General features: G+C 38.2%; 2 protein-coding genes across 3 annotated transcripts in view; one reads left to right on the top strand and one right to left on the bottom strand.

Annotated features, from left to right (window-relative positions):
* Positions 1 to 6,168, bottom strand: part of RERG (RAS like estrogen regulated growth inhibitor) — a 168,463-nt gene extending 162,295 nt beyond the window's left edge. For both annotated transcript variants that reach the window (XM_061205494.1, XM_061205493.1), the window contains exons 1-2: positions 5,949 to 6,168; positions 2,090 to 2,253 (exon numbers count right to left, since the gene is read on the bottom strand). In XM_061205494.1, the coding sequence (XP_061061477.1) occupies positions 2,090 to 2,150 (61 nt within the window). In that variant the 5' untranslated portion in view covers positions 2,151 to 2,253; positions 5,949 to 6,168. The remainder of the gene's footprint in view (positions 1 to 2,089; positions 2,254 to 5,948) is intronic.
* Positions 5,602 to 25,725, top strand: LOC133101743 (translation initiation factor IF-2). The gene is made up of 4 exons (XM_061206678.1): positions 5,602 to 5,846; positions 5,904 to 6,287; positions 24,834 to 24,929; positions 25,652 to 25,725. The coding sequence occupies exons 1-4, from the start codon at positions 5,602 to 5,604 to the stop codon at positions 25,662 to 25,664; spliced, it is 738 nt and encodes a 245-aa protein (XP_061062661.1). The 3' UTR covers positions 25,665 to 25,725.
* Positions 25,726 to 27,930: the final 2,205 nt, after the last annotated feature.

Raw genomic sequence — 27,930 nt, 5'->3', positions numbered from 1 at the left:
GGTACGTAGAACCTGAGAGCCCCAATCTTTGAGAGCGGTAGGCCAATAAGAAGCAGCGCATGAAGATGGCTGCTTAGGGTCAATGGAGAGGTGGCAGGAAAGCCAAGAAGTGTCATGTCATGGGAGCCTGGGAAGGAAGGAGTTTTAGGAAAGCGTAAGTGGTTATGTTGAACGGTAACAAGAGTTCTAAGAAGACCAGAACGGAGAAAGATTCATTAGATTGGTTGGTTATTGATTTGTGGTGACCCTCACAAAAGCAGTTTCAGCAGCATGATCACAGTGGAAGATTGCCATGTTTAAGCAATGAATGGGAAGTCCAAAAAAGTTAAGACAGTGAGGGCAGAGCCCAAGTTCAATAACCTTGGAGAAAAGAAAAAGATGGAGTAGTGGACAAAGAAATGCTCAAGGGGAAAAGGTCAGTAGAGAATAAGAAGAATCCTTAAAGAAATAATTGAAACAACTTGGGGGAAGACAAAGGAAACTGAGGTCTAACAACTGATGCATCAGCCTTGACAGGAAGAGATACCCAGTTTGCTCTGAGATAATACAGATGAAAAAGGGTGGGTATACGGTACGTAGAGTTAAGTGGTTCTCTCTACTGGATTTTTATTTTTATGTTTCACTTTTCAAATGATGCAGAGCTTATTTTGGTAAATGATATAAGGTTAAAAATTCCCCTTCCCTTATTGCCTGTGTGAAATTTTGCATGCATGAATGTTAAACGCTGAGCTCTAAGTCTAGATCCCTCGGTCGCGAAAAATTTAGACCAGCTCTTGTTAGAACATGTCTTCCCACACACGGCATCTCCTTGATCCTCCGCTCACTGGAACAGTTTCCTCATTCTCCAGAGCCTTCCACCAGCTACAGAAATTGTTTGTTCTCATGCCATCAGGAAACACTGAGGAGATTAATAGGGAGGAGTTTAACGATCTTCGATCTCCTGAAGGCTGGCAGTTTCTTAGCCTTGTCAACTATCTATTTTTTTTTGCTTGGTTTCTGCCAGAGGCCAGAGCAAGTGGCAAGCAGGAGAAAAGGGTGATGGCAGAAAAGAGCCCTCTTGAGAAAATAAAAAGAAAAAAGAGAGAGAGAGAGAGAGAAAGACTTAGAACTTAGAATAGGGAAGATTTACTGCTGAAATTATACCAGAGAGCCGGTTTGGAAAGAGAGGTTGGTCACAGAATTAAAAGCTGCTCATGCGTGTTTGTTTAAGATTATGTGGATGACTTGTGGTACTGCATGATCCGAATGGGTTTCCCTCTACAAACACACACCTACTAGGTGTCTGTTTGAGTCCTTTCCTGAGAACCAAGAGCTCAATGGGCAAAGTCAATTATGGGTCTTTCCTCCAGTGAGAGATCAAAGCGACGTTATCTGAAAAACCACATTGCCCTGATATTTCAGCAACATGTACTTAACATTTAATTATGAAATCTGAGATCCATTTCTCAAATTGGATTAGATACATTTTCACTTCCACCATTTCACCCTTCATCTTAAAGGTCCGCAAACCTTTACTGAGGTGTGAAATACAAAAGCCTCTGAATTACCAACGTGAGCCACAACTGGATCATTTAAATTCACCCCAGAGGTTCTGGCAATAGCTGTCTTAACTTGAGGTCGCACACGCCCCAGTTTTCACCAGTCCTCCCCAATTTTAGACGTGTTGGGTGATAATACCATTCTGTTTCTTGTAAAGGTATGTTCCCTCGGCAAGCATTTATTCAGCACACAACACATGCTGGACATTGAGCCAGTTGCTGAAAATATCAAGACTGACGAGATATTACATTGGCCCCTCAAGATCTCATATAGAGAAAAAAAGAGCAAATGTATTTTTTAATTTCTACAATCTGATTTCTTTGGAAGTTGAACATCCTTCCTCAGAATACCAAGACCTGTGATGTATCCATTGCCTTGTGTATTACCAGCAGAGCTTCTTTACCATAAAGAAGCAAAAGAGGACATAAAACCTGGTTATGCAAAATGCAAATTTCAGATACAGAGAAAGAGGCTTCATCTAAAAGAGCAACACAGGAGAACAGGAGAGAGACACACACACACACACAAACAACCACCACAAAAATCTTACCTGACTTGCCCACGCCTGCTCTCCCAAATATTGCCAGTTTGACCTCTGAACTTTTAGCCATGCCGGCTGCTGGTAGACAATTCACTGTGGTTCAAACTAAAGAGCTGAGAAGATCTTTTTGGTTCCAGCCCTTGGTTTCACCATATCATTGTAAAGCAGCAATCCTTCAACAAAAGAGATTTGGGAATTCATAACTGACTGGAGAAAGAAACTCATATTTATTAAAGCATCTCCTATGTGCCAGCACCATTCACTCGACCAACATCTTCCCTGTTGATCTTCACCACAATCCTGCGAGAGGGTCCTAGCAATATACTGTAAACCATTCAACTAAAGAGTGATAGATCCAGGACTTGCACGTAGATCTGTTTGGTTCTAAAAAATGCATTTTTACACAAGATAGCATTTTCAAAAGTACTTCCTCAAAGAAAGTTTTTTGTCAGTAATTGATAACAAATACTTGCCTGTGAATACATGTATTTACCATATGTCTGTAAACATCCAATATACATACACACATGGGGAGAGTCACATTTGGAACTCTTATTTCCCTTTGGGCTGAATAATACACATTCATATTAGTGTATCCCATTGTAATACGATTGAATTTGCATTCCAAGGTCTAAATTTTATCTCCGTTCACACTAGATCACATGGTTGAGTCATGTGACAGATACCCATGTTCCAAAATTGATATATAACATCTAGATAATATTTTTATATTTTTCTGGGCACAATGCCCTGGTACACAAAAGATAAATGCCATGTGCTGACTTCTGATTCCTTTTCTATGACAACCTCAAGTAAATTAGTTTATGGTGCTGTCCTGACACTTCGGAAATGACATTATATACAATGTAAGCACATTTTATATAGTTGGGTGCTTTAGGAAGGACACCTAGGTCCTTGGTACCGTGGAAATATAAAATTGGAAAAAGCCTTGGAGTCAACAGAAAAATCCATCCAGCTTTCCTTTTTGATCAGACAACCATCTAACAACCATCCTGGGTCTAATTTATCACTTCCAGGTATGGGGGGAGGAGGAGCATTATATCAACTTTTTCTTTGCTTTCACTCAGAGCCCTTCAAGTAGCCAAGCAGCTATTAGGAACCTTTGCCCCATTCTAGATGTCTACTTTCTAGGAAAATGAGACCCAATCATCTTCCCTGGTTCTTCATGGGACATCTGTTCTTGTTTATGTTTTTTTGACCCTCACCTTCCCTCTTGACCATGTGCAGCTCTCTTCTCTGGTATTTGCCATTTTAATCACTCTAAAAATGTGGCATCCTCTGCATTCGCCCCTTGAGATATGACCTGACAAATGACCCAGCAAAAGTTTCATACGACCTCTTCTTCATCTGGCACTGTAGTTATATTTCAGCACGCTCATACTACGGCTTCCATTTTTCACATGAATTGCAGGCTCCCCTATTCTGAACTTCTGCTATCGATGTTTTCAACCTAAATACAAGACTTCACTTTCAAGTCTGTTATCTAAACACATGAACTGTTCCTGCCAGAGTTTTGGCATCTACACATTTTCAAAAAGAGTTTTTCCAGAGAAAGAAAAAAGTAAAAGTCCTTCTGAAAAAGTGTTTCTACAAAGACGTTAACGTGTAATTGTCTCCTTCATTACGCATCTAAACTATGGACCTGTACCTCACAAATTTTGTATTTGCTGATTTCCACAGTGCCAGAGCTTCCTCCGAAGGACAGAAAGGTCAACAATAACACTGGCTGTTGTTTACTTCATCCCAATAATGAACAAACTCCCTAGTGATCATTAATAGTACAAAAACCAGAAGCTTTTACATCTGTAATTTGTCCAGTCCCACACTTTTGGCTAAAGATAAAAAGAATTTCATTATTTGTCATTTTATATGCATTCATTACGAAAAGGCCTCGGGTAAGCTGGGACGAAGTGAGAGAGTGGCATTGACATACATACACTACCAAATGTAAAATAGATAGCTAGCGGGAAGCAGCCGCATAGCACAGGGAGATCAGCTCAGTGCTTTGTGACCACCTAGAGGGGTGGAATAGGGAGGGTGGGAGGGAGACGCAAGAGGGAGGAGATATGCGGATATACGTATATGTATAGCTGATTCACTTTGTTATAAAGCAGAAACAAACACACCATTGTAAAGCAATTATACTCCAATAAAGATGTTAAAAAAAGAAAAAGATACAATCTAAAAAAATTTGAAAATCAAAAAGGAAAAAAAAAAAAGAAAAGGCCTCTATGCTTAAGGCTCAGTGGTTCATCACAGAAGCATCACAGAAGCATAATCTATCGAGATGTATTAACTAAATTCCGAGTAAGAATGGCAAGCATTTCTTTGAAACATAGAACATGCAAGTGTCTGGAGCTTGTATAAACAACAATTTGTTATTTCATACAGAACTGTTCATTCCCATGCACATAAAAATCCAAATAATTTACTATCTGATTTACGCCTCAAGAAAGTAGCCATCAAATGTGGTTTAAAAAAAAAACCCCAAAACATTTGTTAAGTTAAATTTTTCAGTAACTCCCAAATGGCCTCAGAGGCATAGGAATTTCACATAAGAAAGAAAAATTGTGTAGGTTAAAGTTTTCATACATAACCTAATAAAGATGCAGCTAGTTATTGTAAATCAGAGGTTATGTTTAGAAAAATCCCTTAAAGGAAGACACAAAACTGACATATATCCTTCAACATTTTCTCACATGAAAATGTGAAAAGTTACATTTGATAAAGATAGAAAACAAAGATAAATGTGTAAATTGTTTTAATAAGGGACCTGTTGCCAAGTCTCTGATGTTTAAAATAATTCATGATCCAAGACCTTCCATAACACGGATCGAAGAAAACATTTTTTTTCATGTTGTTGTGCAGAAATATTCTGGCTGGGTCTTGAAGCTGCCATTCACTTTTTACATGGACAGTGCTTTATTAGGACAAAAACTTCTCAGTTCTAATCACTCCTAAAGCTAAAATCACACTTAGGTATTTAAGAGATTAAAGGTTTTTCCTAAACATAAAGGTACCAAAAGAAAGCTTAGAAAGAAGAAGAAAAGAAAAAAGCAAGACTTCAAATTCTGTGTTACATTAATGCATGCATTGATTCATCCCACATTTATGCTAAATGGCCACCTTCAAGGAGCTTACAATTCAATAGGCCTATGACATTTAGTTCACTAATAACCCGATTTTCATATTTATTTAAAAATAATGATTTATCCATAATAAATCAATCCCAAGACTATTACACTTATCAAGGTCCATGCTTTCTATTTCCTTTTGGAAAAAAAAATAGCAAGCATCTTTATATGGTAATAGTTTTGTAACTTCTATATTTATGGTCTCATCAAAATAAAGTGCAGGTGTTTAGGGAAGCAAAGAATCTAGTCTGATCGTGGGAATGAGATTCTCTTTGGGCTGCTCCTTCTCTAGCTCTGAAATCAAGTTTTCCTGGTCTCATTGTCAGAAATTCTCCCTTATCTTATCACAACGCAGCACGCACAGGGATGAGGACGACTGTACGACACCCCTGGCTATACCGTTGCTCGGAAAGCAACAGGTATCCTGGAATGATAAACAAACAAGCCCATCGTGGACTGCAGGTCACTTGCTCTCGACCTAGGGAGCAAATGCAGCCTAAGTCAAAAGGGCATTCTCGGTCTCAGCTGGGACGGAGGGCGCTGTCAAGCTCTGGGCGCCGGCGCTCACATCTCCCTCTCGGTGACCCACAACCCCCGCCTGGGAGGACCCAGTGACCAGGAGGACCGCCCCAGAGGCCGAGCGTTCAGGAGCTCGAAAGGGTCTGCAGGAAGCAATCCCGAAAGAGCCACCTGGGCACGTGCGTGACACTCACCTGTTCATACTCTCCAGGCCCGGGAGAGCCGCGGTCCCCTTGCAAGTTCGGAATCGTTGCTCCGGGACCGCTAACCCTCCCACGCTGCGCAGCCCAGTCTGCGGGGGGGCGTTTCCCAGCTGCTGGGCTGCGGTCGCGGGTGGGAGCGGCGGCAGCTGCGGCAAGTGCTGGCGGAGCGGCCAGGATCTCCTCGCCGCCACTCGCTCCGACTAGCGGCCGAGGGACTGCGGCAGGACGCGAGCTCAGCCCGGAGAGGCCGCCAGGATGCTGCAGTGCGGCGCTCGGGCGCCCCCTACCGGGGCCAGAGCCCGGCTCTTCCCGCGAGGCCGCCCCCGGCTGGTGAGTTCGAGCATCCATATATCCGCCTTCGCGCTGCACCGGAGACAGGGTTCCCTTTGCCTCTGCTCAGTTCCCGGTCTCTAGGTTCCCACAGAAGGACCTCTTTCCTTGGTCAAAACCTTGCGTGTGAAAGCATTACTAGGTGATGTTTTCTATTCCATACTTCAAACCATCCTCACAACGTCCCTTAGAGACACGTTTAATTATCCCCATGATACCCGAGAGGAAACTTAGAATAACTTGTCCAAGGCTAGTAAATGGCTGGAATGAAATCCAGACCGGATTGGAAACTGAGATGCTGGAAGAGACATAAACAGTGAATTCAACTGAAATTCATATCTGTATATTTGAGAAAGTTCCAAAAGCTTCACACTGTCCTTAGAAGATCCGCATTTATAACGTTTGAAGTCATCGTCCATCATCCTCAAAACCTAACAAAGATGATTAATATTCGTGCTGTACCTTTCACATCGCTCATGTCATTTGGTGTTTTATACCCTCCCTTGAGGTAAGCACTAGTATTTAAAATTATTAGCCTTTCAGAGACGAGGAGGTGAGTTTCAGAGAGGTGAAATCATTTCCCAAAGACTAAGAAACTTTTGATTAGAGGAGCAGGAAACACCTACGTTATTTTTTTCCTTTGAAACCTAGGTGTTCTTAGCAAGATACCAGGTGGCCTCCAGAAAACCACCACACAGAGCAGACAGGGACCTAGGGCTAAGTGAACAGTCTTCAGCGTGTCCTTGATGGAAGAGATGTAGCCAGGGAGGCAGTTTCCAGGGCCGGCTGACCTGGAAAGCCACTGCAGACACGAGTTGTGGGCCACGCTGACCGGAGCAGCAGAGGTAAGAATTGCCTCGCTGTGCAGGAGTAGTCCTGAAAAGTCTTTGAGAAAGCTCAAACACTGTTTCCTCTGTGACTTTCCTGATCACTAATCTGTCTCCTGCCCCCCCAAACACACGACCTGCTTTAGATGACCCGATTCTATGTCTCAGCGCCCTGTGATCTATCATCGCCTTTGCATTGTATTCGTTTTTATTTCTCAGTCTTCTCCGTGAAAATTTGACCTTCCTGAATGTAGGAATATAGCATATGCATCTCTGTATTTCCAGGCTCTGCAGTCATGCCTGGCACATAGTGGGTGTTCAAAAAACAGTTGTTGAGTGAATGAAGAGAAAGAACAAGTTGGGACAGTGTATGTTGGATTTACTTGTACTTGCTGAATTTGGGATAGAATAGGTAGTAAGTAGATGAACATTTGGGTCTGAAGTTCAGGAAAGAGGTCTGAGGGAGAGAGATTGCAGTGTCTTGGCATGCCGGAAGTTTTTAAAGCCTGCGATGTGGAAAGAATGGTCCAGGTAGATTATATGGAATTTTATAGAAATCCAATTACATGGAATTTTGTGACACTGAGGTGTTCAGGTCTCACGTGTTACCCATGGAAGGAGCTAATAAAAAGATCTGTATCTATCTATATCTGTACCTATATTTCCTTCTTACAGAAACTTAAGTTGAATTCCTACTTTGCCACTCTTACCTAATTGGAGTTATTGAAGAGGGTCCAAGCCAGGCTCCTTTTGTAATAGCTCTTTGGGAACTTGTCTACAGAACTTAGGCAAGTTGTCTCCATCCTCCTACTTAGCACATATAGGCCAGCATTGCTCTCTCAATTAGGGAAGCACTTGGCAGGCACACCTGTAGCTCTTGACGCGCTATACCCAGAGAGATGAAGTAGCTACATTGGAGCCTGACACCCATTGTGTGATATCTTCAGTATGTAGCCTGTATTCTATGGGAGCGTTTCCTTTGTCTCAAAAGTGGCAAAAAAAAAAAAAAAAAAAGGGCCAGTCTCCCTTATGCTGACTGCTTCATGGATCAGAAAGAAGGACAGAGGACATTTTGCACTTAAGGATCCACAATAATTGCTTGCTGGGCAGGAATAGCCCTGGGGAGAGGTCTTGTCATCCTCTGGTCCCTTAGCCTGACTTCAGGCCTAAGCTAAAACTTCTAACACAAAACTAGTAGATGAATCATCAGTGTAAGCCCAAAACACATTACAAACTGGAATTGCGTGTGTGTGTGTGTGTGTGTGTGTGTGTGTGTAGTTGCCAATCATGTTCATTGTAAATAATTCAAGTAGTTGAAAGAATACAAAGAAGTAGAAAATCACCCCCAAAATCATACTATCCAGAAATAACCAGTGTTACCATAAGAGACCTTCAAGATGCTGTAGAACATAAATGAATCAATGGGTGGATATATTAAATGGCATGTAGATATGCTAAGTGCAATCATACTCTTTTAATAAATAAATAAATGCTATTTTTAATTTAAAAATACACTAAATTAAGCAGAAGATAAAGAAATGAAAGTGAACCTTAAAAGATGGCTGAATTTTAGATGTTAACTCACCTCACAAGATATTTTATCCTAAAGATTGAAATTATTATACAATAATTAGATCTGAGTTAAAATTTTTAATTACATAATAATCAGATCTGAATTCATTATGTTTAACCATATATTTGTTTATATTTAAATTTACATGGTTATTTATATGGTTCATATTTAACCATATATTTGTTTTAGTCAATGTCAATTGACTTCTTGCCATTTAAAAAGGAGGAAATTAGTCTCTTATTATTCCTCTTGCTTCCCCTTCCCTTCTCCTGTATTTTTACTTCTATATTATTTTTGTCAAGATTTACTATTTTGCATTTGTTCTGTAACACTAATAAAGTGCCGCTAAAACTAATAAAGTGCTTTAAAGTGTGATAAAATCTATATCACACTCGTTAATGTATATACACCCAATACGGGAGCACCTAAATATATAAAGCAAATACTAACAGATAAGATATAAAGGGGAAAATTCACAATAATACAATAATAGTAGGGGATAGTAACACCTCAATTACAACAATGGACAGGTCATCCAGATGGAAAATTAATAAGGCAATAGTGGTCTTAACTGATACAATAGACCAGTTGGACTTAATAGATATCTACAAGACATTACATCCAAAAAGAGCAGAATATCCATTCTTTTCAAGTGCACATGTAACGTTCTCCAGGACACAGTAAGTCCCCTACATATGAACAAATTCTGTTCCAAGAGTGAGTTTTTCAGTCCAATTTGTTTGTAAGTCCAACAAAGTTAGCCTAGGTACCCAACTAGTACAATCAGCTATGTAGTACTGTACTGTAATAGGTTTATAATACTTTTCACACAAATAATGCATAAAAAACTAAGAAACACAAAAAATAAAGAAAACATTTTTAATCTTACAGTACAGTATTTGAAAAGTACAGTAGTACTGTACAACAGCTGGCATACAAGGGCTGGCATTGAGTGAACAGGCAAGAAGAGTTACTGACTGGAGGAGGGAGAGGAGGTGGGAGATGGTAGAGCTGAAGGATTGTCAACAATAGGAGATGGAGGGCAAGCTGCAATTTCACTCACGCCTGACTTTGACGGCACAGGTTCTAGTTCCTTGCTGGATTCAAGTCTATCTACCCTCTTGAAAAAATGATCCAGTGATGTCTGGCTAGTAGCTCTTTTTTTCTCATCATAGATGACACAGTAGCACTGGATTGCATTCTGAACAGCTGCTGCAACCTTCATATACTGTTCTACGTTCAGGTGCTATGCTTCAAAAACTAACAGTGCCTCCTCAAATAAAGGAAATCCCTTGCCATTTTCTGTGTCATGAACCTCTTCAGTTCTTCAGTTACTTCTTCTTCCTCTTGTCTCCCTTTGTGCTTTCTCTGGGCCTCCAATTCTGTCAAGTCTTCATTAGTAAGCTCCTCGTGTTGCACAGCAAGTTCCATTGTTATCGCTTGGTTCTTCTTAGCAGTACCAGCTACTTCACTGATGCTTTTACACTTGCTTCCAGACATCCTGGGCTTGAAATAAAGATACTGTACTGCTGTACTCTATGCAGTACTGTACAGTAAAGTAGACAAAAGCACAACTACTTGTAGAGAATGCATGCATGTGACAATGTACGCCAGACATGTGAACTAACTTATGTGACTGGACATGTGAATGCACATTCGCATCTTTGAAAGTCGCAACTTGAAAGTTCATATGTAGGGGACTTACTGTAGATCACATGCTAGGCCACAAAATAAGTCTCAACAAATTTAAGAATATAGAAATTACATGAAGCGTTTTCTCTGATCACAATGGTATGAAACTAGAAATCAATTACAGAAAGAAAAATGGGAAAAGAGCAAACATGTGGAGACTAGACAACATGCTACTAAAAAACCAATGGGTGAATGCAGAAATCAAAAAGGAAATCAGAAAATACTTTGAGACAAATGAAAATGGAAACACAACCCTCCAGAATCTATGGGATGCAGCAAAAGCCATTCTAAGAGGGAAGTTTAGAGCGATACAAGCCTTCTTCAAGAAACAAGAAAAATCTCAAATAAACAACCTAAACCACCACCTAAAGTAATTAGAAAAAGAACAAACAAAGCCCAAAGTCAGCAGAAGGAAGGAAATAATAAAGATCAAGAAGAAATATATAAAATAGAGATAAAAAGACAACAGAAAATATCAATGAAACCAAGAGCTGTTTTTTAGTAAAGATAAACAAAATTGGTAAACCTTTAGCCAAATTCACCAAAAAGAGAGAGAAGATCCAAATAAACAAAACAAGAAATGAAAGATGAGAAATAACAATGGATACCACAGAAATGCAAAAAATCATAAGAGAATACTATGAACAGTTACATGCCAACAAAATGGACAACCTAGAAGAAAAGGACAAATTTCTAGAAACATACAGCCTGCCAAGACTGAATCAAGAAACAGACAATTTGAACAGACTGATCACTAGTAGTGAAATTGAATATGTCCATATTCACAAATCAATCAATGTGATACACCACAATAAAAATCACATGAGCAGCTCAATAGATGCAGAAAAAGCATTTGACAAAATTCAACATCCATTCACGATAAAACTCTCATCAAAGTGGGTATAGAGGCAACATATCTTAATATAATAAAGGCCATCTATGACAAACCCACAACTAACCTCATACTCAGTGGTGAAAAGCTGAAAGCCTTTCCCCTAAATTCAGGCACAAGACAAGGATACCCACTCTCACCACTTCTATTTTATACAGTATTGGAAGTCCTAGCTACTGCAATCAGACAAGAAGAAAGGATAAAAGCCATCCAAATTGGTAAGGAAGAAGTAAAACTCACTATTTGCTGATAGCATGATACTTGATATAGAAAACCCTAAATTCCCACATGCTGTGGAGCAACTAAGCCTGTGCACCACAGCTGCTGAGCCTGTACTCTGGAGCCCACGAGCCACGACTGCTGAGCCCACACACCACAACTACCAAAGTCCGCACACGTAGAGCCCGTGCTCCTCAACAGGAGAGGTGACAGCAATGAGAGGCCTGCGCACCACAATGAAGAGTAGCCCCTGCTTGCCACAACTAGAGAAAAACCGCACACAGCAATGAAAACCCAACTCAGCCAAAAATAAATAAATAAATAAAATAAATTTATAAAAAAAAGAAAACCCTAAAGTTTCCACCAAAAAACTATTCGAATTAATAAATGAATTAATCAAAGCTACAGGATACAAGATAAATATATAGAAATCTGTTGCTTTCCCATATGCTAATAATGTACTATCAAAAAGAGAAAGTAAACAAAAATCTTATTTAGAATCACATCAAAAAGAATAAAATACCTAGGAATTAACTTAGCCCAGTAGGTGAAAGACCTATTCGCTGAAAACTATAAAAACATGGATGAAAGAAATTGAAGATGATACAAAGAAATGGAAAGATATTCCATTCTCATGGATTGAAAGAATTAAAATTGTTAAAATGACCATACTACCCAAATAAATCTGCAGATTTAATGCAATTCCTATCAAACTATCCATGACATTTTTCACAGGACTAGAACAAATAATTCAAAAATTCATATGGAACCCCAAAAGACCTTGAATTGCCAAAGCAATATTGAGTAAAAAGAACAAAGGTGGAAGTATCACCCTCCCAGATTTCAGACTATACTAAAAAGCTACAGTAGTCAAAACAACATGGTATTGTCACAAAAACTGACACATAGATTAATGGAACAGAATAGAAAGTCCAGAAATAAACCCAAGCACCTATCATCAATTAATCTACAAAGGAGGCAAGAATATACAATGGAGAAAAGACAGTCTCTTCAATAAATGGTGCTGGAAAAACTGGACAGCCACATGTAAAAGAGTAATATTAGAACATTTACTCACACTATATACAAAAATATACTCAAAATGGGTTAAAGACCTAAATGTAAGACCTGAAACCATAAAAACCCTAGAAGAGAACACAGGCAGAAAACTCTTTGACATAAATCATAGCAATATTTTTTTGGATCTGTCTCCTAAGGCAAAAGAAATAAAAGCAAAAATAAACAAGTGGAACCTAATTAAACTTAAAATCTTTTGTATAGCAAAGGAAACCTTCAACAAAACAAAAAAAAATTCCATTCCAACTATGGAATGGGAGAAAATATTTGCAAATAAATTTATGGTAAGGGGTTAATATCCAAAATTTATAAACAGCTCATACAAGTCAATATAAAAAAAAAAAAATCCAATCAACATGTGGGCAGAAGACTGAATAGACATTTTTCCAAAGAAGACACAGATGGCCAACAGGCACATGAAAAGATTCTCAACACTGCTAATTATTAAAGAAGTACAAATCAAAACCCAATGAGATATCACCTCACACCTGTCTGAATGGCTACTGTCTAGAAGTTTACAAATAGCAAATGTTGGTGTGTATTCAGGGAAAAGGGAATCCTGTACACTGTTGGGCAATGTAAATTGGTGCAGTCACTGTAGAAAACAGTATTAAGTTTCCTCAAAAAAAAACTGGAAATAGAACTACCATATGATCCAGCAATTCAACTCCTAGGTATATATCTGGAAAAAGCCCCACTAATTTGAAAAGAAACATGCACCTGAATGTTCCTAATAGCACTATTTATAATAGCCAAGATATAGAAACAACCCAATGTCCATCAACAGATGAGTGGATAAAGAAGATGAGTTATGCATATATACAATGGAATAGTACTCAGCCATAAAAAAGAATGAAATTCTGCCACTTGCAGCAGTGTGGATGGAAATAAGTGTAATAAGTCAGCCAGAGGAAGATAAATACTGTATAACATCACTTATATGTGGAATCTAAAAAATAAAACAAATGAATGTATATTGCGAAAAAGAAGCAGACTCACAGACATAGAAAAGAAACTAGTGGTTACCAGTAGGGAGAGGGAAGGGGGAGAGAGATAAGGGTATGGGATTAAGAGATACAAACTACTATATATAAAATAGATAAGCAACAAATATATATTGCATAGCACAGGGAATTATAGGCATTATCTTGTAATAACTTTAAATGGAGTATAATCTGTAAAAACACTGAATCACTATGTTGTACATCTGAAACTAATATAATATTGTAAATCAACTATACTTCAATTGAAAACAAAATGATCAAAAAACCCTTTAGAACTGTACAATACAATACCTGAAATAATGAACTCATTTGATGGGTTTAACAGCAGACAGAAATATCAGAAGACAGGATTAGTAAATTCAAAGATATGTCATTAGAGAATATCCAAAGTAAACCATGGAGGGAAAAAAAATGGAAAGACCAAAACAGAGCATGAGAAATGTATAACATGGGTGAAAGATCTAACACACTTGTAACTGGAGTTATAGAAAGAGTGGCAAAAAAAGAATGAGATACAAGCAGTAGCTGAGGAAATAATGGCTGAAAATTTTGCAAATCTGATGAAAGATTGTAATCCTCCAATTCAAAGACCTCCATTAACCCCAAGCAAGATAAATAAAAGGAAAACTACACCTAGGCACGCCACTGTCAACTTACTGAAAACCAAAGTACAGAGGAAATATTAAGAGGAGCCAGGGGGAAAAAAAGACACATTATTTTTAAGGGAAAAACAATGAGAATGAGCAGTAACCTCTCAACAGAAAGTAACGAAGACATAAGACAATGAAATGACATAATTAAAGTGCCAAACTAAAATTCTATATTTACTGAAATAAGTCATTCTCAGAGAAACAAAATTTGAGAGAGTTCTTTGTTGGCAGAACAATGAAAAAAAAAAAAGATTACAGATAGAAATAAAAAAATTCAAGTAGTAATCAGCAACTTCAGATAGGGTAGAAATATAGGTAAAATGAATGAATATTGATCAATAAGAACCATAAGCATTAAAATATCTTGTGGGGATAAAATAATACCTAGAAGTAAAATATATGACAAGAGCAAACAGGTGGGAGAATAGAAAAGAAGTTAGGCTACTATATGTTTCTTCCACAGTTTGGAATATGGCAAAATTACTAATTTAAAACAGACTAATAGTAAGAATTCATTTTGCAATTTCTAAGAAAACACTAAAAGAATCCAAAAGTACAGTAATAGAGAAAAAAATGAAATAAAAACACTTCATTAATACAAAAGAAGGCAGGAAAGGAGGAATAAAGGAACAAGTAGATGGTACAAATTGACAACAAATGAGATCTACTTAAGGGACTCTATCTCTGTAATTACATTAAATGTAAATGTATTAAAAACTCCAATTAAAAGGTAGAATTTCTCAGATTGTTTTAAAATGATGTGACTATGTGTTTTTTTTTTCAAACAGACCTTAAATATAAAAACACAGGTAGACTGAGAAAAAAAAACATGGAAAAAGATATGCCATGCAAACACTAATCAAAGGGAAAGAGTGATTCTGCAATTGATCTTCATTCTGTACCATTACATGTATGAAAGTCAGCCAAAAGCCCATGTTCTTGATCATTATGCTCCGCTATTTTTACAGTACTGCTGAGTCCATCTCTCTTAGTGAGATTTCCCTGCCTTGGCCAAGGTTGATTCCCTCCATTCTTCTTTCCCACTCTCAGTTCTGCAGCTGGTGTTATTCTAAGCATAACAACAAGAATATTAAGAATGAGCATGTTTGGAGAAAAGTAAGTTATGGCTAATATTTTGTATCTCTTTTGCAGAGGATTTTCACCCTGAATCCTTTTCCCTGCCATGGTGGGAAGGGTTGTTGTAATTACATAAACAAAATGAGACCTTTATTAGGAAAGGGGAAAGCCAGTGAATGACCATATGAGGCTATAAAAGCAAGTTTCTTATTGAGCAGATTTTTGAACCATAATCGCTGAACTAAATGTAACTTTCAGGAGCCCACCTCTGTTTAAACTATTTTTTCCAGCTCACTGGAGATTAAATTGTTCTAGTAGAATTGGAATTCTTATTGAAATCTTATTACTTTTTGGTATATTGATTTTAGACTGGGCAGTAGTGTATGTGTGTGTGTGTGTGTCTATGTGTGTGAGAGAGACAGAGGGAGAAAGAGAGAGAGAGAAACTATCTGTTCATAGAGAATGCAATTTAGTAACCTCTATAGTTAATAAGCTGGGCTTGAAGAAATTAATAAATTCAAATGGAATAGTAAATATTTTATTAGAAGTTAATATTGCTCAGATGACATCAGATGAGCTATACCTAATAAACTGTCAGGAAATTAGAAACACATTTTCAAAGTTCTGACAATTTGTGGGACCTGCATAACATATTCATAATAAAAATCAGCCTACCACACAGTCTACATGCAAAGCTAAATTTATTTACATAGGAAAGTCCACGTGGTTTTCCACTTTCTAACTTTGCCCTAATGATATATGAAAACTATTCAAACTGCAACATTTTTTTAAACCTCACAAACCAGGATGAAGTAATTAGACATATGACCTGTGGTTAAAAAAAGGTTAGGAAACCATATGCACCCAGGGTCATTTTCCTAGCTGTTCTGTCCTAAATTGGGTTGAAAGAAGAAACTATTCTTAAATGAAATGGTAATTTTGTGAATCCAGTTGATAGTATGACCATGGACTGGAATGAGAAAATAGTGAGGTAGGAAAAAGTGGGCGAGTAGGAGGTGAAAGTTTAAGAATATTTTACCAGCTACTAGAAATTCTAAAGTTTAATAACAGCCACCAACTGATTCACATAAGCAGCTAACTCAGGGAAAATTGTAGACGCTGAAAAATAATACACCATTTATTCACAGCTTTTAGCACAGTGCCTGGCACCGAGATGGAACTCAATTCATTCTCATTATTGTTGAACAAAATAAATAGAATATAATCAAGTATATGTATAATCTGTGGATAATTAAGCAAAAAATAAATACATAGCAATTTCTGATTTAATATTTCATCTGGTGAACTGTCCCTAGCTAAGTGTCTCCAAAATTTTAAATAAAATACATAAAAAAGATATTAATAAAGATCAAAGCTCACACCAACACTAATACCTAAAGCCAAAACTTACATAAAACCACCAACTTTAACAGTTTAGATCATATCCTTTCATCTTTTTCTTTGTATTCACACATGAACACACATACCCCAAAACACACTTTTTTTAAAAAGTTACATATTGAATCATAATCTACAAATTGTTCTTTTCATCATTCAACATAAAGATATTTTCATGTCACTACCTATGGATGCGTCTCATTGATTCCAACTGTGTCGTTGTATTAAGGAACTATGTACCAAACATAATTTATTTAATATATTTAACCATCTAAAAGTACATTTTAAAACCATCTAAAGGATGCATTTTAAAATAAGAAATACTATCCATCATCTTTTAAAAATGTAGTATTCCCACATGTACTGACATAAAAATATTTCCAAAACAAAAACAGGATATAGTATATAAAATTCGATATAATTTATGTATAAAACCCTATATAATTTCTATGTGGTTACACAAACATACACACATGGCTTCATAGTAAGTATGTGAAGGCTGTAAAGCAGACAAATGAAAACAGTTACCTCTGGAGAGGTATCTAGGATTGGTGTTCATAGATAAAGGGGACATTAAGTTTATTTATAATGTTTTAGTTGGTTTTATTGAATTCATCTTATAATGAAGATATATGTATTATAATTGTTAGAAACCAAAAACTATATTGTTCTTTAAAAAAAATAATGAAAATACAAAGTTAATATTGATACATGCGTTCTGGAGATGGTTGAAAAAGCCTGTGCAAGGAAAATGGGCCCAGCAACAAAACCATCAGTACAAAAATGGATACATGGTCGGCGTCTACAGAGTTATATCTGTAGAGTTATATCTCTTACATGAACGCTGCCAAGATGCCTCATACGCTCTTCTCCTGTGGTGGTGAATGATATTTCAGCCAGCTTGCTTATGAAGAGTGATGACAGGAAGGCATGAAAGTGAGTTGAAAGATGCTGTCACTCATGTCTGAGACTGGGAACGGGAGCTGTGCTGCTGGCAGTCCCAGGCATATTAGTGCTACCACAGGGCTGATGGCACAAGGGGCTCACTTTTATAAAAGCCTGACTCCCGTACAGCCCCCTTTACGTGGCCTTATTGAAAGTACCCTTTTCTGTATTTCACACACAGTTTGCCTTTATCCCTTTCTTTCCTTTAGCCAGAAGGTAATATCAGGAGATAGCATTGCTGGAGCAAGCACCAAAATTTACAATTTACTTCTTAATATAACATGGAGCTCAGAATTTCAGAGGCGGGCAAAACATACAAACCAAGAAAAAGCTATTTCTAGGTGTTTACCAAAAACACTGGAAGAAAGCAATTTCTTTTACATTTTAGTAGCTTAAAGATCTGCAATTAAAATAAACTTTTAACTAATACAAGAGCTGAGAATTCTTTAATTCTGATACGAAGAAGTGATTGTCACATCTGAGAATGGAACAAGGGTAACCTAAAACTGGCAGAAGAACATCAATAGAATCTGGATTATGTAATAAAATAAATCTGGAATCAAGGAGGAGAGAGCTTGTTCTCCTACTGCTAGTCTTTTACCAGTTCCCTAAAAGGAATGAATTGGGAAGTAACATCAACTATCGGACAATATAAGCAGATTGATGTAATTATTCCTAATTTCATAACATAAGACAGTCATTCTTGGATTATACATTTTTGTTTTCGTTGTAAAGACTCACGTTAAAGAAATGCCTCAGATAGACCCAAGTTAAGATTCTGCAAATCAGGTAAGCAGATCTTTTATCAAAACTAGGTTGAAAAAAATCTTAAGCATCTAAAAATATTCATGGTGCTGCACATCGTATAGTCTGATGAATGCACAGCAAAAGAGGGCAGATTTGATATTTAGAGGTTTTCAAGTGTGCTGATTCTGGCTGGTGGAAGAGAAGAGGGATGAATACCCGAGAAGAAGCTCTTACGTTAGAGCATGAATCTACTCTTACAGCATTTTACCAAACGCTATGAAAATGTTTACCTCCTATTAACTGATCTGTCGTCGCAGCCAGAGAGCCTTCTCAAGGACTGGAGTTACATAGACCAGGCAGGACAAGCCAAGGTGAAATAGGAGGATGTGAAAGTCTAGGGAGTTGTTCAGTGAAAGAGGGACAGACAGGCAGGTTTTTTTCAAAGTCAAAATATAGAAGCAAGAATCCGGGACTGGGAGACAAGCAGAGGCAAAGGCTGGTTGGCACTAAATAAATATATACATCTCTTTGTCAATTGTTTATTTAGGAATTCCATCCTCTTTTCCACTCCCCCCAGGTGCCCGTGCTGGCCAAGTCCACCATGCTTTCAGCTACGATGACTCTCAAGTCTGTGTCCTCCAGTAAGATACCCACACCATTCATGTCCCTAGTTTAACTCCCAGAAAGTGAATATATTTCTCTTATTCCCAACCTTTCCGTGGGACAGCTCAGGGCTACTTGAACACATAGAAGCCTTGTTATAGTCACCCCATGGCAGAAAGGCTGGGATACCAAACGTAGGATTGTTCCCCTCTGTGGCATATTTCACCAGGCATACCTTTATAGTGGGGAGGCACTAGCAGCATAGAATTGACTTATTTAAGAAAATACCCACATATTAAATAACCATTAAATGTATAGACAGGATGAGACTTGTGTACCCTGCAGACACAGTGTTTAGAGCGCACATCCTTCTCGCCTGTGTCGGAGTCAGGGATTCTGGTCCTCCTCATCTCTGCCCAGAACCTCAGCCTGGCTTGCTACCTCTAGCTGTCATTTAACTATGTTCCTAGATCTTCACCTTTCAAGAAACACGTTTAAAATTTGACTTCCATCATTTTCCATTACCTGGAAGCATTCCATAAGGAATGACATTTCGTCTTAGGAACTAGGGTGTTCCTCTTCCAAAAAGCTTTCACGGTTGTGATGAGGGAGGTTTTCCACGGTCCCTTCCCTGCCATGGTGAGGGAAGCTTTGCAGGGATGTAAAATTCTCTAGCAACCTTGGTGGGAAATGAAGAATTTGAGACTTGGGTCCTTCCTGGAAGACATTGCCCATTACTGATCTAAACCTTCACTTTATAGTGAAGTGACTTTTATTTTAGAGCTACTTATTAAGTATCTCAGGCCTGGAAGTATCCTCAGGCCTGCCCTATATGGAGAAAATCCATTACTTGCTGCTTTTAATATGTTGTGGCAATATACTTATGTTAGTTTTGGTTCAGGGAATAGTTTATCTGTGGGGTTAATAGCAAGGATTTGTTAATGGCAAGGACAGAACATGGAACTATTTAACTTTGCTTTTTCATCTCTGAATTAGATAAATTCCATAAGGTTTTAGACAGTTGTGTGTGTCTACATTTTGATATAAAACAGCAGGCTCAAAATCTGAAATACAGATAACAATCAGGCTAAAGTACTTGCCAGTTTCTTTTAACCATGGATGCTATCTTGCTCCATGGGCAAAAAAAATTAGTATAGATGAGCTGATACATGGTAAATTATAAGCACTTGAATGAACATACACAACTTAATTGGGAGGCAGGTATGCATTATTCTCATTTTAAAAGTAATAAGAGGAAATAAGTGATTTGCCTCTTGTGCCCAGCAAGTTACAAGATGAGCTCCTATAAAGTTGTCACCAAGACACATTATTTTTATTATAATGCAATAGATTTCCAAATGATTGTCCTCAGACTGTAACAACTAGATTATCAACCTCATATTGCCAATGTGAGTAAAACCAATAATCTCCAATATACAGACAGCACTTTTATGATGTTCTAATTTCTTTCACTCTACCATTAGCTTCATTTTAGAGATAAAGAAAGGGAAACCCAGAATATCTTGTCTACATTTACAAAGCTGGTAATTATTGGATGCTACTTGGTTACATTTTCTTAAATATGGAATATGGATTTTATTTTGTAAAATATATATTTGAAACTTTAGTCTTTTACTTCTAGGTTATCTGTATCATTTATTTATTTAATGAACATTATTGAGGCTCTAACATAACCAAGCACATAACTGTGCTAGATTCTGAGGATACTCCAGGGAATAATTCAGACACAGTTCATTACCTATAGAATTTACAGCATGTTGGGGGGAAGAGAATATTAAACAAGTTTTAATTCTTATGAAACACTTTCAAGGCATTTTTGTCACAATTGCACCCTAGTTAGTCACAGATATAGTGTGTATATTTGCACTTGCATTTTGTGTTCTACGACCTACTAGTAGATGAGATACATTGAATATTAGTTTGGTGGTAACTTCTCTGAATGAACCAACTCATCAACTACACATAAAGAGGGCTGGTGGTGTTCAGGAGACAAGGATTGAAATCAGTGAAATGGGAAGGCTCTGAGCCTGAATTCCAGTGCAGAAGCCTGGAAGGATGAACATGAACAAGAATGCAAAGGCAGGAAAGGGAGTTGGGGTATGTTGTTAGGAGCAAATTCAGCATTTGCAGAGGCAGAATCCATGAGCTACATTCGGTAGAAGAGAGCAAGGGATGGTTAAGACAGGGTCAGAAGCAAAAGCCATAGTCAATCTCAAAAGGACAGTTGTGACACAGAAGGTAAGCTGGCTGGTGGATGCTGCCTTTAATTCAGTAACTCAAAACTTCCCTTGAGAGACTTCTCTGGGGCTATTCTAGTCCAATAGAGGAGAGTATTTCCTGATATAGTCCATCTCCTGAATACAGCTAGGAATCAACTAAGAAAGCCTTTTCTAATTCCAATGAAATTAGGAGGGGAAGAGGTGAATCTTGTTTTTCTCAGCAGAAAAAAAATCCCCTTCTAGGTAAAGACTAACTTTCGTTGGATAAATATTTTAATAATGTGATTGGAGAAGAGCTAAGATGCTCAAAAGGTAAGTGGAGCACCAGAGGATAGTTGATAAATTGCTTTTTAAGGATGGTGGGGGGAGTGGGCAGAATGGGTAAAGGGGGTCAAAATATACAAACTTCCAGTTATAAAATAAATAAGTCCTGGGAATGTAATACATAGCATAGTGACTATAGTTAAATAATACTGTATTGCATACTTGAAAATTGCTAAGAGAATAGATCATAAATGTTCTCATTGCAAGAAAAAATGTGTAACTATGTGAGATGATGGATGTAAATTACTCTTATTATGGTGATCATTTCATAATATATAAAACTATTGAATCATTATGTTGTATACCTGAAACTAATATGATGTTATATGTCAATTATTTCTTAATGAAAAACAAGGAACGTGAGTCCAGCTACCCTGAGTAGTTCTTTAAGTGAGATCATTTAAATTTTGGGTGGAATCTGAATTTGTTGGGACAATAGAAAATAATTTAGAGATTTATGGGGAAAACATCAAGAAAGACACCTATTGGCTGGTAGCTAAAGAATCACTCTTGGAGAAAAAATCTAATGGAGGTTATTATTAAGTTGTTTCCTATGAGATGTGGAAGTAAATTTGCTCTTTTAGTTCCCCAATTAAAATCTTCATTGCTCCCTAATGCTTCTGTGAAGTCCATTTGACTTTGGAGCACATGACTGAGTATTGAGTCCTTACTAAACTTGGTACAGGAAAAAAAATACGTTATTCATATGGAGAGCTATATATAAATTACAGTATTAATAAGAATAGATGTCACTTAGCACTACTATGCCCTAATGCCTTACTTACGTTATCTTACTGAATTTAATCTTTACCCCAATTATATGATTTAGTATACAGTTCTGGTTTTAATTGCCTTGGCCTTGAATTGACACATACTACTATTTCTCATCTTTCATTGGCAAAACTTAGTTATGTGGTTACACTAGATATAAAGGGAGCCCAGAACTGCAGTCTCCACCTTGACAGCCTCTTCTCTACTTTGAAACAGAGAGCATACATTCGCTAGACAGCCAGCCAACCTGGCCACATCAGCCAGGTAGGTAGGATCCCTCTCATGTAGATGAGAAAACTGAGTGCCTTCCTCAATGTCACACAAATAAAAGTGGAAGATCCTCCTCCATGCCAGGTATTTCTTAGATGCTGAATGTTCACGTTTTAATTTAAATTTAAGGCAAGTATTCTTTAAGTGAAATGAGTTAGATGAAATAAAGTTAAGTTGGCAGCCCCAAATACCAGAATTAAAAGACAGCAGAACCCGTTCAAAGGAATGAAGGAACAGCCTCTTTATGTACTGATGAGGAATGAACTACAAGATACGTTGATAAATGGGAAAGAAGGAGCAAACCAGTACGATACAATTTGTATATTTTAAAATTGTCTTTATGCACACGCACGTGTCCTCATGCATACCTAGACTATCTCTAGAGGGAAGATAAATGTACAAGGCGCAGGTACAGTGGTTTCTTCTGGGGAAAGGAACTGAAGGCTTGGAGAGGTACTTACCTTTCATTATATACCATTTATACTTTTTGAATATTTTATTACGCTTATGTAATTACCTATGAAAAATTTTAAATTTAAGTTAAACTACAAAAAGTATCAGAAGAGAACACAACCCTTTGAGAATTGCTGCCCTATCTCCAGGATGGAGAGAACTCTTTAGTACTAACCTTCCACCCACACTCTTTTGGCTGGTGTGGGAACCTACAAGTATATACCACTCCTGACTCCCTTTGACTTGAAACTGTAGTGATTCCTGGCAACCTTTGGGGCATTGACCCTGGTCCCATGGCCAATAAACAACTCTGACGTGGTTCCACTTCCCCATTTCCTGGCAACTGAACCATCCAAGTTGACTGAACACCAACCGAACCCACATCACACTTACCACTTGTGCCTTGATCAACTCCCCTGAGACTGAATGTCTAGCTAGACTTTCTGGATGACTGGCCCAGTGCAGCACACATGTAGAAGATCTGCAGAAATGAACCAAGATGTACAATTGGCAAATGAGTGATTTGTGGACGAAGGATAATAAGATTTCAAAAGTGAATTCCTACGATTAAGGATTTTAAAGACAACAAAAATCACTTTTTTCTGTTCATGTTTATTGGAGCAAATCGTTAGTGGTTTTTATGCCAACTGTCTAGTTAAGTCAAGCTTTACCTCAGCCAAAGCTGATTTTCACAAACATGAAAGCAGGTGCAAACAACGTAAAAATAGCCTTGAATGGAAATAACTACTACTTTATATGATCAAGAAAGTATATCTTTTTGCCAGAAAGTCCCTTTTCTACTTGGCAAAGACCTAATTACCATGGGTCACTAAAAGAGAATTGATGCATTTGTTGAAATTTCTAGATTCCAAAGTTTAAAGTTGTTTACTAGAGTTTAGAAAATGCTAAAAATTATCTTTCAGTCCAAAATGACTTCACAGACAATAATATTGTTCCAGTGATGGATAAAATATTGTTCAAGCCCTTTTGTCTTACTTTTGAGCCTTTTTTTTAAGGGAGAGAATGCAACTAAACAAATGTGGAAATTAATCCTTAATCCTAACAGTTAAATCTTCATTTAAAATTATATATACAATAACTGTCTCCACTAGAAGTTAAATACTTTGAACCACAAAGTCAAAACAAAATTTATAATTAAAAGCTTTTCAGACCCTAGGCTCTATTAGGATAAGTTATACCACATTCTTTAACTAGAACATGATGCCCTGCTTAGAAGGCAGATGGAGAAATATTAATTTGACTTTTCATACAATCTCAAATTTTTCATGTTGTTTGGGGTATGGTACCCATTGCATACGTTCTTTAATTCATTTGTATATTCATTCATGCCAGACAAACATTTTTAAGATTATTCATTTTAATTGCATTTGGACAGTAAAAACAGTCAGTATACAATATGCTTATCTACTTCAGCCTAAAAATGGATGTCTCCGCTCAAATGTCAACTTTGTGAACCAAATAAGAGAACCAGCAATTACGTTTAGTAGTTAGATATGCAAGAATGAAAATGAATACTGGCTGCTTTCCTAATAGCTTTTGTTCAGCTGGTTGGTTTTTGTTTTTTTATTTTCAATTTTGCTTTTTTATTTAAATTCTCCTCCTAGTCCCACAGAACTTTAAAACTGAAATGTGTCCCCTGGTGCTTTCCATTTGTTAGATTTTATTACTGATCAAATGAACTAAAGACAATTGACTTCTATTTAAAGGGTTGTTTCATGAAGTTTTTGGTTCACCAGCACTTTTAATCTTATTATCAATTACAGTATGTACCAACATGAACTAATGGACCAATGGATTATGTCTGTCAAAGAACAGGAACAAAAGGAAGCTTCATCTCTGGTGGAGAAGGATATATTGTGGTAAGACTTTGCCTTTTTTCTTCAAAATGCTGTGTTACCAAACATCTATCTTTCCCTTCATCTCTGTGCCCTCCCCGCAAACTCCTTTGCAAGTTCCTCCCTACCTTACTTCTGGATACTGAAGCTCCTTGGAGCCCTTAAATGGATCTCTCTATTTTCTCTCTCTCTTCCTAAATTTTCTCAGGCAGCCCTATAGTGTAAATGCTATCTCCATCTCTGTGCAGATGATGCCTACATTTATATAACACTATAATAACTATGACATTTTCCTTGTCTGGAGCAAAGGCTGAGAGCAATGCAATACTGTGCAAGGATCATAGAGAAGAGGCTAAACCAGGTGGGAAGGTCACGCTGAGGGATTGTGAAACCAGCACCACCAACATTAGACTGTCAGCTGCCTTCAGAATCTATAAAGGAAAGCAGGGAATCCACTGGAGGATGCAGCAGCCAATAGTACAGGTTTCTTTGGAGTAAATTGTCAGTGTGTTGTATATTTCTCCCTTGTTCTCCACCAGCCATGAGGGTGGGAGGTATTCCCTTCTCACTTAAAGCCTGTAAGTCAGGATCTGTAGAACCATTTAGAGTTAAGCACACAGGTTCTGAAACACACGACTGGTATCGGACTCCCTTGAAGGACAAGAGCTCCATAAACGGAGGAAAGAAGGTGGGAGTGGGGTGAGTTGCAAGTTGACAGACTTAGAGGAAAGATGTATGTTTTCCAGGTGTCAAAGGTGAACTTCATGAGCTGTCTTGAAACAGGTGACTTCCTGTTTCTCAAGAGGACTTCCTGCCAGGAGTGAGGTGACCTCTGCATGCATTGGCTTGGAGTGTACCAGCTGTTCACTTTCACCCCACCCAGAAGGCACCGATGCCACATTTCAATTATACCAGTTATTTCTCCTCTATCCCACCAACCCCTTGAAATCCTGCAGAGACCCAGAACCATACTACGCTACTGGAAGAGTTAAGGGCATGCCCCACTGTGGGACTCAGAGTCCAAATGGAGGACAGCTGGTGGAGCACAGAAATTTCAAATAGAAAGTATCTGGAACTTAGTTTGAAAATGATAATGGACTTGTATTTTGCCTGATACTGGTCTGAGAAACCCTGAGACTTCCCCATTCCGGTGGAAGGAAAGAACCATTCAACAGAAAGGAGTTAAAAAGACAAGTTGAGAAAGTATAAAGCTGCTGTCTACTTTCAATCTGCTGGCTGCAGGTACTTTCAAGGAATGGTTGCAGGTTTATGTTATGTCCACGGGTGAAGATCTCTGAGCTCTAGAATTAAATACCTAGCTGAACATTTGACATCTACATTTGGTTGCTTTGTAAGCATCTTTAGCTTAGCAGATCCAAAAGTTGATTGCAGCTCCCTCTCAAAGCTGATCTGATTCTTCCTCCAGGCTTTCCCACCTCCTTACAAGGCTTCATCATCAACCCAGTTTCCTAAGCCAGAAAACCAAGGGGAAATCCCTCTCTCCTCCCACCATGCCCTTCTTCTATTTTAGCAAGTCCTGTTGATTCTGACTGCAATATACATAACAAATCCATCCTCATCTACCTATAACTATTGTTATAACTCTTGTACGGGGCACAATCATCTTTCACCCAGACCACACTAAAATGGTCCCCTAAGGGTCTCTCTACATCTAGGGTTGCTTTTCTCAATCTTTCAACATAGCAGCCACTGTGATTAATTATGTAACCATTTTATTAAGGTGCCTCAACTCCCAGTATTTGCTGAGATACTGTTTCCCACTAAGTAGTATCTTCCTGGGCAATATCTCAGCTTGATTCTCTAAGTTTTCAGTCACTTTGGATCAGTTGGACTCGTTCAGCTTCTCAGACTCAGCCCTGTTTATCTGAAGACTTTAATCTCATCTGCAATTCAGCTGTTCTGCCCACCCCACCAGCCAGCAGGGCGCTGGCAGTTCACGTGGCTCTGAGCAGAGAGATTTTGCTCCTCTTGACTCCCTCCCTGGACCTGGGGTAGGGAGAAGAGACTAGGGTGGTACAGTGCTCTCCTTTGTGACCAGCTTTGCAAGGCCTCCCCTGCCTCTTTGTTTGCCTGGTAACTGCCTTTCCATCTCATTGTCCGTGACCTGCAGGGGATCTCCTGGGCATCATCAGTCCTTTGTAACATCCAGCCACGTCTTCCATTGCCCTGCCACAGCAGCCCCCAGTGTACCCTCTTGTTCCACACGAACAAGCCTACATCCTTTCTCTAAAACCTCTCCCACTCCTGCAGGGAGATATGAGACGTAAGTTCCTCACATCTCAGAAGCCGGGAACCCATGGCGGGGGCGAGTGGAGGCTCTCAACATCCATTTCCCTCTGATTCTTTATATCCTTAATTAGTAGCACAGAGCTGGGCAAACACTGGTGAAGAGCCCATAGAACCAAGTCCTAACTGCCAGGCTCCCCTCATACCTACTCCTCCTCCCCCAGCAAACTCTGAGCCTGATTTAGGAAGGGAGAGAAAAAGAAAATGGAGGTTACGTAATAACCACATTGCCAGGTTCTAAGAATCTCTGAAATCAGTTCTAACTCTGTTCTTCCTAGGATCCACGTAAACGAATACATTTCCAACTGGAGCCTGTTTAGTTGGGTTTCTATCACCTACCAACCAGAAAATAGTGACTCCTACTACTACACATAAACCAGAGGGATTTATCTAAATGCAAACATAGCCAAGGACCAAGCTCAACAGCAAACGTACCAGGAGTGCTTCCTATTCTAATATGTGGCTTTCTGGATGCTGTGGGTGATTGTTTGCTTTGTTCACATTTGTTTTCATTTATGTTTGAATAGTACAGAGTTACTAAAAGCATGGTCCATGACAGAATAAGTACAGAAATTAAGAATTGAGAGCAATTTGCCATTGACATAACATTCAAACATGTGATCAGTGAACTGATCTTACTGAGAAAAAAATAGACCAGTTTGGGTGTTTTCTTTATATTTCATTTTCCTAGTGATTCATTCTTTCTTGCAACAGTAGC

The sequence above is a fragment of the Eubalaena glacialis genome, chromosome 11 (assembly GCF_028564815.1).
Source record: "Eubalaena glacialis isolate mEubGla1 chromosome 11, mEubGla1.1.hap2.+ XY, whole genome shotgun sequence".
Taxonomy (NCBI): domain Eukaryota; kingdom Metazoa; phylum Chordata; class Mammalia; order Artiodactyla; family Balaenidae; genus Eubalaena; species Eubalaena glacialis.
This window is presented reverse-complemented; position numbering and strand designations above follow the sequence as displayed.